Source organism: Musa acuminata, chromosome BXJ2-4 (assembly GCF_036884655.1).
Source record: "Musa acuminata AAA Group cultivar baxijiao chromosome BXJ2-4, Cavendish_Baxijiao_AAA, whole genome shotgun sequence".
Classification (NCBI taxonomy): Eukaryota; Viridiplantae; Streptophyta; class Magnoliopsida; order Zingiberales; family Musaceae; genus Musa; species Musa acuminata.
Genome location: NC_088341.1, coordinates 35,993,422 through 36,005,621, shown reverse-complemented (window position 1 = coordinate 36,005,621; position 12,200 = coordinate 35,993,422). Strand labels below are relative to the sequence as shown.

The following is a 12,200-nucleotide window of genomic DNA, read 5'->3' as shown; positions in this document are numbered from 1 at the left end:
CAAAAACTTAAAGAGGGAAATATAAGAATTTAACAAGTTGCAAGGTATATTTATGTGCCACCAATAAACTATAGACTAAGTAAGGTTGGCGTTACATCTGATAGCGATAAGAACAAAAGATTCATTAAAAAGACAAGGTTGATAGCTACTAACCGTGGAATAACATGGAGGATGAGAGAACACACCTACCAACCAAAGAATTGCTGAATGACATCATACAATAAAGGATATGAGGAAGAACTGCACCATTCTATATAGAGTTCTACTTAGACATATAATTTTATCATCTAGCATAGATAATAATTATAGTCAAAGATTCCACAAAAGAGGAGGAAAGAATTGCAGACACAGGCACCCCCATCTCATGGAAGAAGGAAACTGGAGACCATACCTTTGTTTCCACAGCATGAAGGGCCATCTCTGAGACCACAAGTAACCCAGGTGAAAATGACAAGTACTATCAGCTTAAACATATTACCCATCAAACTGTTGGGAATTACTATCAGCATTCCAAGCCAGACACCAGGATGTAGAGAGAAGGCGTCCAAGCATGATACAGACAACAAAATATAGTAAGATAAAACAGGTACGCGTAGAATACATAGAGATCAGCAAGTAATATCTCCAGAAGAGGTTTAGGACAGCAGCATCATATCATGCAAACCCTACCATGTTCTTGTACTGAGGTGTTTCCATAACTTTCTCCAAATGACATAATTAGACAAGTGCTAAGAGAAGAAGCTTAATGTTTGTTCCATTTGGATGGAATATTGACAACAGAAAAGAACTCAGGCTTGTCTATATACGTGCGAGTCCCTCTCATTTGGATCACCATCAATCTTCTATCATTCCCTTGGGACTGTTTCCGTCTTCTTTTTCTTTTTCTTCCTTCTCCTGTGAGGGTAGATATTTGAAATGATACCCTACAAGTTGCCAAACACGATCAGCACAAAAAAGAAAATTAAATTCACCTTACCAAACTATAAAAGGTCAGGTATTCCACAACCTTCTGATCAGATGAAATCAGAGGTCTTTTAGAGTCATCTGTACCGGAAGCTCCTGTCGAATTCTGGACCATATATACCAGGAATGTGACCAGCTGATGCAGGGTGCACCTGCTTTGCATTAGCTCTCAGCTCCATATCAATCAGCCTTTGTAACGCTTCCGGATGATTGCCTCCACCACCTCCAATGAGAGATCCTGCATATTGTAAAAAATATTTTAAAAATGGAAGAAAAAAAATTGAATGGTAATTTCTTAAAGAAAAAAAGCAACAGAGGCCAACTAGAAAAGCTAAACCAAATTTTAGGACAACCACAAAGACAAGATGGCCAACTAAATACTAGGAATTCTACCATTTAGGCCAAGCAGAAACTAATTGCAGCCTAGCAATGTCTATAATTCTACGAGTGAATTTGCCTACACTTATGCCCAGCGGCAAGTAAATTATCGGCCACAAAATGTGGTATTGCCAAACTCTTTAGTGTCCCAACAGTTCTAAAGTCGGATATAAGCAACAAGTTGACAGTTCTGTTACAGCCTCATGACCATTCAAGGTTCCAAACAAGAGTGAACCTAAAGCACCAATCAAGCAAACCACATGAAGCACAAGGGAAATAGTAGGAATTTACCTGGCATTCCCATTCCAAGGCTGCCATAAGTTGGGTGCTGCTGATGTAACGAAATATTGTGTACATTGTTCATCTCAGGTATGTACCCTTGCATGTGATTTAGGTGATGAGGTAATGGTACACCTCTTGGAAAACCTGGAAGAGGTAACTGTTGTGGGTAGCTTCCTGGAATTGGCATTTGCTGTAACATCAAATGATAGTCAGGAGGTTCAACGTGTGGGCCACTAGCATAATTGGAAGTATTAAGTGGAACAACGTTTTCAAGTAAATTTCGACGAGGATCATGATGGATGCCTTCAGGACCAATAAACTTCATCTGCTGATTCCTATTTGTGAGATGATCCAGCCCCGGGTGCAGAGGCCTAGCATGATTGATGATATGAGGTAACTGAGGAGATGTTCTTCCCTGTAAATGATGATAAAAACTATCAGAACCAACCAGGTCATGTGGGGTGCGAAAAGGAGGTAAGCCATCCAGACTAGACGATGGAATTCGTTCTGCATCTCTTGTAATAGCATTAAGCAATTTGTAATTGAGATGTTCCACACTGTTTTCAGATAATAGCTCCTCACTTCTAGTAGCATTTGGAAAGGGTGAAGGGCCAGAAGCTACAGAGTCCAAAGAATCACTAGTAGTAATCAGATTATCCTCATCAGGCAAGTGAATTTGCAAAGCTCTTTCTTCAAAACCAGAAGCAACATGTTTTGAGTCCTCAATAAGAGAGTTTTCATGCTCTTTGGAAGGACCCATAGTGTGATGAACATTTGCATCTTGAATTTGGTTTGTAGATACCATGTCCATCTCATGAGCAGGTTTGTTCTGTTTATAGTCACCAGAACTAGAAGGAAAGAAACCAGCATCAGAATTTTGAAATGGCAATCTAAGTGATGTTGGAACTTCTGTAGTGTTAATCCCACCATCTGTAACTCTCTGCACGGAGACAGGAACTTGAGCCGATTGGAGCTCATTCATAAATGCTGCCCCAAATAATGCTTCGAGTGTCAGGGTCTTCTCTGAGCTGGGTGCTGGTTCAGAGTTGCAAGAAGTAGCCTTCTCAGCAATCCGAAGTTTGAAACCAGAATTAGCATCAGTTATGGAAAATTTGTCAAAGAATTCAGCATCTAGACCATCAGGTGTTACTGATGCTGCCTTCTCTTTCTTTGTCCCCTTCTGTAATAGAGAAAGAAGATGTTGTGATGCATGATCATCAATATCCAGTTTCTGTTCCATTTTTCCATCTGTAGTCTTCCGAGGTCCTTGAACAGCATGCTGTGGACTTGAACGACCTGTAATGTTGGCCATGAAGGACTGCTCAAGGTCCTCACATGTCAGCACAGCAGGACTTAAATCTGGCTTAACACCTTGATGATACTGCTCAGGGATCCCAACCATCAAAGAAGTTGCGGAGGATGCATCAAGTTTCTCTGTGGTATCACTAATTTTTATAGGTAAGCTTGGTGCCATATGCTCAATTGCCTTGTCACAGAAAATTATGGAAGATGATGAGTTAACTTTCTCGTTGTTCACAATTAAAGAGAGCAAGTCCTTTGATGAAAAGTCTTCTACATGCTTGTTTTCTGTGAGCATATCAGAAAATATTAAATTGCCTTTCAAGTGGTAAAAAAGTTCTCCTACAAGGCACAAACACAAAAAGTTCTCCTACCTTCTTCAAGAAACCAACTAGCAAATTTGGAAGATTCGGAAATTGCAGGAACCCATGGTTCTTCATCCGTTTTAAAACCCTGATTCTGGAAAAATATCACAACAAGTTGGTCATCGAAGCTTTTTATCAGGCATATATAAGTAATAATTTGTCAAGATTCTCATTTTCATATACATACACACATGCAGACAAACATACATATTGTCGTGAAAAAAACACATAAGCATATATGAATGCAGAAACACTGGAACTCTGACAATTCAAAAGACTAGAAGGGGTAACTGAAACATGCAGATTTATGTATTAGCTATCCACAAGAAGCCAAATAGAGCTCACAAATCGAGACAAGAAGCTACCATTTTTTTTCTTTTGATTTTAACTTGTATCGATCTTTTGCCGGAACACACATGAAACCGATAGTTAATTCCTTCGTTTCAATGAGATGCAACGATTAAATTCAGGGAAATTTTGATTTTGCCTCCATTTTTGGAATTTAAATATGAGAAGTAATATTTGATTTAGTTAGTTCTTGGTTAAAACAAGTTTAGTGGTCACAATTTTAACTACTCAGAATTTGAGAGGAAAGAGGACAATAAGTTACGTGGGACCATCAAAAGGTCTTAGAGTTGACTTGAGTAGAAAATTGCTCCCAAGAACATGGAAGTCTACTATTGAAAATGACAGAAACTATGCAAAACATTTACAAATGAAAAGTAGAAACATATTTTCCAAGAATGTGTTATCTGATCTCCAAGCTTTTACTTTATTTATGAATAGAAAGAAACCCAAGTATTCCACACAGGCCTTGTTGTTCTTCAATATTACTAAGAAAATTTTTGCTCAAAGCATTTTCAAACAGAAGTTTCGTAGATCCCTTCCAATGAACCTTGTTATATTAGCTCTCAAGATGATCAGGCCTTGCCACCAGACCACCTCTGCCAACAGTATCATAAGCCAGGTCATGGTCACATCTGGATATAAAAATTTAAGCTGCAGCATCATGCTTTAAAATCTTGATCAAGGGAATGCATCTAAAGCACAAGAGTTATATTATCGGACTAACCTTTAAGTCTAAATACATAAAATTGTGCATGCCTATAGTTCTCCCATAAACCAGTTTCTACAAACATGTTGCTGCACAGTCCTCGCCCCTAATGCATTAATGTCATTACTCTATAGTTCATCTGGCTGTCATACAAAAAGCAGGCATGTGTCCTTTTTTTTTTAATCCTTGATAAGACATTATCAAGAAAATTAACTAATTTAAAATTTTTTCTCACTCGAATAAATTTTAGATACTGGAATTATGACATAGAAAGAAAGTATCAACTTCATGAGCATAAGCTCTACTAAAAATCTACTGCATATATAAAGATATGCCAAAGCAAGAGATAAACACAAAATTAACCTTGAAAAAATATTAACATTATTGAATGATTTCATACAAGCATGACAAATGACAAAAACTGAGAGTGGGCATCAAACTAGATGTTCTTAAAGATGATTACATACCGCAGAGGAAGTTGGTGAACTACCAGAAGTTTTTACCACAGAACCACCAAGCAACTTTTCCAGAATTGACACTGAACTATCCTGCATAAGTGGGCTTGTAACCTCAAACTTCTCTTCTTTAGTGTTGGAAACATCATTCTCTATTACTTCTTCCCAAATCTTATTCACTTTTGGAGAACCGGAGGTTGAACAGGATATGTTTTCAGCATCCATTGGGAGCTTAACTTTGAGAGCCGATGATGGAATTGCAAGCTTTTCATCGACATTCACAACAAGATCAGACATGGAGCCAGTTTTTAGCATGCTGTTGTCCAGGCATACAGCTGATTGGTGCCTTTTCTCGGGATCATTATCGGTGCCATCTGGAGGAAGGTCATCCAGACTACCAGAAAAGCTACCCTGAGATTCCAAAGAATGCATTGGCTGTAAGGCCATACATAGTGATAACTGATAGCATAACACAATCAAGCACTGAGTTAACTTTTACATCATTACATGAATATTAAATTTAGTTATTATGTTGCATATTATTAAGCCCAAAAGCATGACTTGTTGCGGAAACATCTTACACAGATTACTCACTCATTTCTTGATGATAAACTAACATGACAGAGTGCCAATGAAGCAAAAAAAATTTAATATGTTCCTCATTTCAAACCACTTATTACCATCACTCAGCCACACACCACCCCCCCTGCCTACCCCACTATCGTGGTCTGAGACAACCATCATGTGTGACTAAACCCTGGCAGTGGCACTCTATTTTCTTTGCTGACAGCCATGAACCAACCTCCCTTTATCTGCTTATCTATGTCTTCTCCAGCAGCCATGAACCAACCACACCCCTGATAACTGTGAATAAAACTTAGCTCTCTCTCTGCTTCTCTGACATTTTTATACCACACCTCTCCTCTCCTCCACCAGCTCCCTATGTCTTCTTCGATGCCCAAAACACAACCACACCCAACCAAGTGCCCTTTGCTCTACTCTGTATGCTGCAGATACAGACTCCACCACACCTCTGCTTTCCTCTGCCTCTGCACTTGTTCTGTTGGTATAGGCTCACTCTACACTGTTAATCTCACTCTTACAGCTAGTTTTCCCTTATCTTGATCTCATTATTAGTATTCTGGATTGCCATTATTTGACAATGATGTTAATTCTTGTTAATAAGAGTTTATGGATTATCACTGTTCAACCATAATGTTAATTACTAGATCGTCACTGCTAGTTTTTAAATTGAGGTTTTAAACAGTGATGTTAACTCTTGTGACTATGATGAAAGTTTCCTCTTTAGGTCCTTTTTATTTTTCAGAAATAATGGCAACCATAAATAATAATTCAGAAGAATCATCAGCAAGAAACAAAAAAAACCTGCATGGAAATACAGCTATTTAGAAGATCCGAAAAACCCTAATATTGTTAGCTGCGACAAAACTACTAGTTATGATATTTTTCAAGCAACTACATCAAAATAATTACTAGTTCTGAACTTTTGATAATATGATGAACAAGAATACCAAAGAACCATCTAATAGTTGAGAGGAACATATTCCAAAAATACAGTTTCTAAGTCAATATGATAGCTAGATAGATCTAAACCATCTACTTGTCAGTATTATCTGTTCCTACAAAAAAAAATACAACATTTTCTGATTAGCAAATAGCAATTACTCAATATAGAGTTATATATTGGTACCTCTGACGCAAACTGAGTGCTTGAAGACTGAACAGGAAGGTTTTTGTCTAATGCTGTGCTGGAAAAACCAGGTGGTACAAGTGGCCGAGATAGGGGAGCATTCATAGTAGAAGAAACCCTAGAAGAATCGTTTTGTGGCAGTGAAGAATCATCCGGCATGTCAGTTTTACTCATTTTACTGTTCCTATCAACCGAGTTCTGAAGTAATGCAATAATATCAGCATCAAGATTTTCTTTGTGATTATCAGGAATCTGTTTTGGCTTCTCTTGCAGTGCTTTCTGTTGTTCCTTTCTCATCAACTCGAAGGATGCTGCATTGGCAATATAATGAAGAAAAGTAAACCAGAAAAGAAAAGAAAATAATATTGGAGCTGTAATGAGTCACAATAGACCAATGTTCCATCATTATAACAAAATACCTCTTCTTCTCCGTTCTTCTTCCGCTCTGTCCTCGCTTGAATAATTAGTCGAACCAAATGTTTCATCATTACATGAATCTTTATCATCCTTCCGTTGAAAGGGTAAAGCCTGAAGTTAAAGATGGCATTTTCATAAAAAAAATTTCTCTATAGATATTTATAAGATCTGACCTCTATCAAAACAAGATCTCTGTGGATGTTTAAATAGAGGATCAGAACTCAACAGGATGAGGTCAAAGATACTAAAGTTGAAATCAAAGTAAAAAAATATGAAAAATAAATTTTTTGATGGAATCTAGTTTGTATTTATAGTCTCAAAAGCCAAACCTTATAAGGTCGTGGGGGCTGATAAGGTTCAGAAGTCCTATTAAGCTGAAACTGGCTGGTTGCTCTAGCTTTTTGTCCCGAGGATCCAGCATAACCTGAAGGTCTTGGAAATGCACCACTTCCCAGAAGTCCATCATGCTCAAGATTTTGAGATAAATGTCGAGATTGCTGTTGCTGTCCGTAACGCCTACCAGAATCTGTAATTTAAAGATACATCATTTAAGTAACAGAACTACCTCAGTTCTAAACACCTATATGGTAAAGATGTCAATTACAGAAACAGACCATGATTCATTAGAACACAAAACATGTTTGCCAGTCAACACAAGCATCACGACACACTAATGGGCAGTGAAATTCTGCCATTAAAGCTCCACTGACATCATGAGATTGCTCCAGGATCGCACGACTTCAGAAGCAAGAAATTTTGCATCTTGGCATTTGTTTACCCAAAGCAAATGGTAAAACTGAATTTTTTAAATGATTCTGAGGAATCATTTCTATTTATTTCTCATTTGAAAAAAAAATTAATTAGAAGGTTTTTTTAAAATATTATAAGTTGACAAATGCCAACATCATCCATAATCATATGTTAGTTTAGAAGATTGTCCAAGAAAAATAAAAAAAATAATATCAAATGAAAAAAGGAAGGAGAAATTTTAGGTTTGCTTGAAGATTCTAAATAAAAATGAAATACATAAGTCTCCGATATGATTATATATTTCATCTTTTAAAAGTAGTTTCTTCTTGATTGAAGAATTACAAATAAGGAAACCTATCAATCAAATATTTTATCAACAAAAAAGATAGTTTGCCAAGACAAATATGTAAAGATATCTTCCCACAGAAATAAAGATGATATGACTGACATATTCTGATTCACAAAATGTAGTTTTTCTACCATATTATTCCTTATTTTTGTATTTTCCTTTTCATCATATACTTTGTGTATCTATAAAGGAGAAAGGAATTGTAACCGAAGGTCGCAAAATGATTAAATGAAATAAAATGCTTTTTCCCACATTATATGTCAGTGGCATGAGGCCACTTTTTTTTTTCCAATGGCATCATTCAATCATCCTCATGTGAGAAGTCCAGAGGCACAATACTTTCATCCCTAGGAGTTAAAACTTAAGTCCAAGTGAGTCTAATAGCTATTTTTCAATTAAGATTTATGATTCTTCACTTCCTCTCTCTTTTATCCCACTTTACCAAAAAAATGTCTACTTTCTTTACTCATTACAAACTTATCCCATATCAAATTTGGTATCAAAACTCATACTGCAACATTAGAGTATTAGACGATCTATTTTATCCAAGATATTTTATAATTATTGTCAGTAAAATTTCAATTTTTTCACCTCAGGAAGAGTTCCTTTGCAGCAACAGTATATAATACTAGGCCATTGTGATTTAATTTTCCATTGAATAATTTTATTAGTTTAGGTCTTATACATATGTCATAAGCTATATGATATGATAAAACCTACTACAATCTTACATTAGTTATAAGATTGTGCAGGGAGAGAAAAAAGATGAAGCCAAAAGAAAAGAAGGAAAAAAAGACAAATCTTAAACTCAGATTGAAGATTCTAAAGAAAAATGTAAGGCATAAGCCATGAATTTCATTAAGATATCTTCCTTGCAAAGAAATTTCTTCTTGAAGAATCCATAGAAAAGGAAAGTTTATCAACCAAATATGTTATCAAAAAGGAAGATTGTTTGAATATATATATATATATATATATATATATATAATCTTTTTTATATTCCTTTTCTTTTTGTACTTGGGGGTCCACAAAAATGGGAAGGGATTGTAACTGAACATCACAGAATGATAGAGAATTGAATTTTTTTTTCCCACACTGTGTAAATGGTGTGAGGCACTTTTCGAATGATTCAATTTCGTCATCCAGATTTGAGACATGGCAATCTATTAGTTATTCTCTTTTCCTATTATCTTTTACGATAATTATCTTTCTCTTCCTCCATTCTTAAATAAAAATATATTTCCCTTTCTCATCGTGTACTTATTCTAGGATAAATTTGGTAACAAACCTATTGTCCTACACAATATTGTAATTATCAGTTAAATGAATGAATAGCTTTATTTCTCACATTATATGCGAGTAATGTAAGGCCACAATCTTTTTTTTTTTGTAGTATGATTCCATCGTTACATGTCAAAGTGTGAAATCTTCATCTCTAAGAGTTACTCTTTAGAAAAGAGCCCAGTAGTTCTCTTATCTTTCCTCCCTCTCTCTTTTCCTTTGTGTATTTTCAGACAAAACATATACAATCTATGCTTGTCACGATCTTGTCCTACATCAGACTTGATATCAAACTCGTCCTAACCCAAAATGAACTCAAACTCACCACATTCCAAATTTTTATATTTGAAATATGCAATGCAAAAACAAACCCAAACTTGCACCACAATTACAAGGAATACCACATGATGCATGATTCCAATCTTAAGTCCAAGACATGTGCAACAATAAGTAGTCATAATTTCCCAACAATTTGGTGTCGGCGACATGGATCTTCTCCCATTATTAAACTCCAGGAAGTACAATATTGCTAGCTACAATAAGAGCAATAAAACTTTCTTTTAGGCAAGTTTTCATGGGTATCCCTCCAGTTCTCATAGCATCGCTAATCTTGATGGACTTACACTGTACAATTAGGATATTCTACAGGTTACATTTTAGAAGGCATGTATATTACCTTCTAAAATGGGAACCTCATTTTATCTTTTGCAAGAGCTACATTTAATGTTAGCTAATGAAAACATTTCTTAAGTTTAGAACAAGCAATATACCAGCAGACAATGACAACGGATATTACCTTCTAATATGGGAACCTCATTTTATCTTTTGTAGGAGCTACATTTAATGTTGGCGAATGAAAACATTTCTTAAGCTTAGAACAAGCAATCTATTAAAATAATGACAATGCGGAATAGTAAACCATTGCAACTGTCAAAACATAAATTTATTATCCTAAAACATAATAACACTAGAACATTTTGCAGAAAAAGCAAATACAAACCTTGCATGGATGCTTCATGATTAGATGGGAGGTCTCCATCTCTAGTGTCCGATCCAGAAGACCGTGCATCCCACCTTCCAGAGCTTCCTCGAAAATAACTACTTGCACCTTCTAACCTATTCGGCGGTGATGATCCATAATCACTCCGCTTTGTGCTCTGGAAAGTTAAGCCTCCAAAACCTCTTTGCCTCTCAATGACCGATGCTTCATCCAATTCACTGCATTGAGTAATACCAGGGAGTGAAGCAAAAAAAAATTCTACAAGACCGGTGAAATGACAGAGAGCTAAACAAAAACTTGATATAGGCTTTCACCAGGTAGTACCTCAAAATCGAAGCATCGATTCCTCTGGGCAATTTTTTGCAAATATCCAAGTTGCTAAAAGACAAAAGTTCGTCTCTTGCATATAATATCTTAGACTTCCTGAGACACCGTACAAGAACGCAAATATATAAGCAGCCAGAGAACAATACCAACACATAACAACAGGAAAACAAAGATCTCAGATGAAGGCGCTCACTTTTGAGATCCAGTTTTTCTTTCAAGCAATAACCGGTCTTCATTCTCCAGACTCATTCCCAGAAATTGAACGTACAAGGAATCTTATCAACTAAAAATGTTGGGCTCCTTGAATCATATGTCACACCACCAACTACCTTATCCTCCTACAACACATCAACTAATCCAGATTCCATACATCTACAGGTCAGCTAAGTCCGTTACAGAAGAAGCCAGCAACGCCAACTCAAAGAATGAAAAAACAGATTGTCAGAGCGCTAAAATATCCTGGAAACGTGTATTAGGTTCTGTACAGCTCCCTGTCCAAAATTGACGAAAGGAAATCATCGTCAGCCAACAGAGAGGGAGGTTTAGCACCAAAACATCACCACAACTAACATCAAACAACAAGAGGCAACAACCAAAACACCGTAATCCAAAGATCTCGACGATCAGATCAGAAACAGGGAAGAATAATCCATCAGGAGAGAATCCGAGCTACCAAATATATAAATTCCAATGAGCGCGGATATCACAGAAAATGAGCTTAGGGTTACCACGAATCGTACGAGTACTTGAAATCGATGTCAAAACCCTAATCTAGGTGCCTAAAGAAAGGATCGGAGGCGGGGAGGGAGTTGCCTGGATCGATTCCGACGATCGCACGGGGATCGGTGCGGGCGTACGAGAAGGTATTGGGGAAAAAGTGATCGATTTCTTCTTCTTCTTCTCAGAGAGAGAGAGAGAGAGAGGGGGGGGGAGGAGAGAGAGATGGTAGGGAAAAGGGCTGAGAGAGAGAGGAGAGAGAGAGAGGTCTCCGTCTTGTGGTCTCTCTGCTATATATGAGAGAGGAGGAGACGTGTGACCCCAATTTATACCCAGAAGGCCCTCTCTGCGTTACTATTCAACGAGAACGGGGATTTGCTGAACCGATCGAAACAGAAAACTACATATTATGGCTAAAAAGCGCAACATGTCGTCATCTTTTTGTGGGCTCCACATGTTATTTAAGTATGATCGCTTTGTTTCCTGTCTCTAACGGGACGGGGTGTACTGCGCCCCCGTTATCTGTTCCACCTTCAAGTCCCTGAAACCAACCCAAATTCTTACCTCCTCCTAAGGCTGCTGTGCCATCCTCGAGAGTGATATTTTTAGTGTTCTTTGATCATTGAGTTCTAATAAATCTATTTTTTATCATAACAAAAGAAAGAAACTTAAAGATTTTTTTTCCAAAATTTAAAAATAAATAATCATAATAATCATAATAAAAACATGCCCAAATGCTATTAAATTGTGGAAAATGTTGACATCTTTTGTTTCCTTTTTATGGTAAACTGTGACAATTAACTGTGACTAATATTGGATTTATGTTATTGTCTGTCCCAAAAGAAAGAAAGA

General features: G+C 36.8%; 1 protein-coding gene across 2 annotated transcripts; it reads right to left on the bottom strand.

Annotated features, from left to right (window-relative positions):
* Positions 1–554: 554 nt before the first annotated feature.
* LOC135610581 (uncharacterized) lies at positions 555–11,587 on the bottom strand. Of its 2 annotated transcripts, XM_065105249.1 has the most exons (12): positions 11,445–11,587; positions 10,825–11,122; positions 10,629–10,727; positions 10,305–10,522; positions 7,254–7,450; positions 6,927–7,035; positions 6,508–6,818; positions 4,809–5,207; positions 3,297–3,381; positions 1,633–3,210; positions 1,007–1,201; positions 555–923 (listed from the first exon to the last, which is right to left on the bottom strand). In XM_065105249.1, exons 2-11 carry the CDS (start codon positions 10,878–10,880, stop codon positions 1,041–1,043), a joined length of 3,213 nt encoding a protein of 1,070 aa, XP_064961321.1. In that variant the 5' UTR covers positions 10,881–11,122; positions 11,445–11,587; the 3' UTR covers positions 555–923; positions 1,007–1,040. The 2 variants fall into 2 exon arrangements, 1 of the variants encoding a protein (XP_064961321.1); XR_010486219.1 differs by lacking the exon at positions 11,445–11,587 and having other exon boundaries at positions 653–894; positions 977–1,201; positions 10,825–11,023.
* Between the last annotated feature and the right edge of the window lie 613 nt (positions 11,588–12,200).

Excerpts from the sequence above, each read along its gene's own strand:
- LOC135610581 (XM_065105249.1), bottom strand. The coding sequence starts at position 10,880 with ATGAGTCTGGAGAATGAAGACCGGTTATTGCTTGAAAGAAAAACTGGA. Across the intron at positions 6,819-6,926 it reads AGAAGAACGGAGAAGAAGAG|CATCCTTCGAGTTGATGAGA; the intron begins GTATTTTGTTAT and ends TTGCCAATGCAG. Across the intron at positions 5,208-6,507 it reads GCACTCAGTTTGCGTCAGAG|GGTAGCTTTTCTGGTAGTCT; the intron begins GTACCAATATAT and ends TTGGAATCTCAG.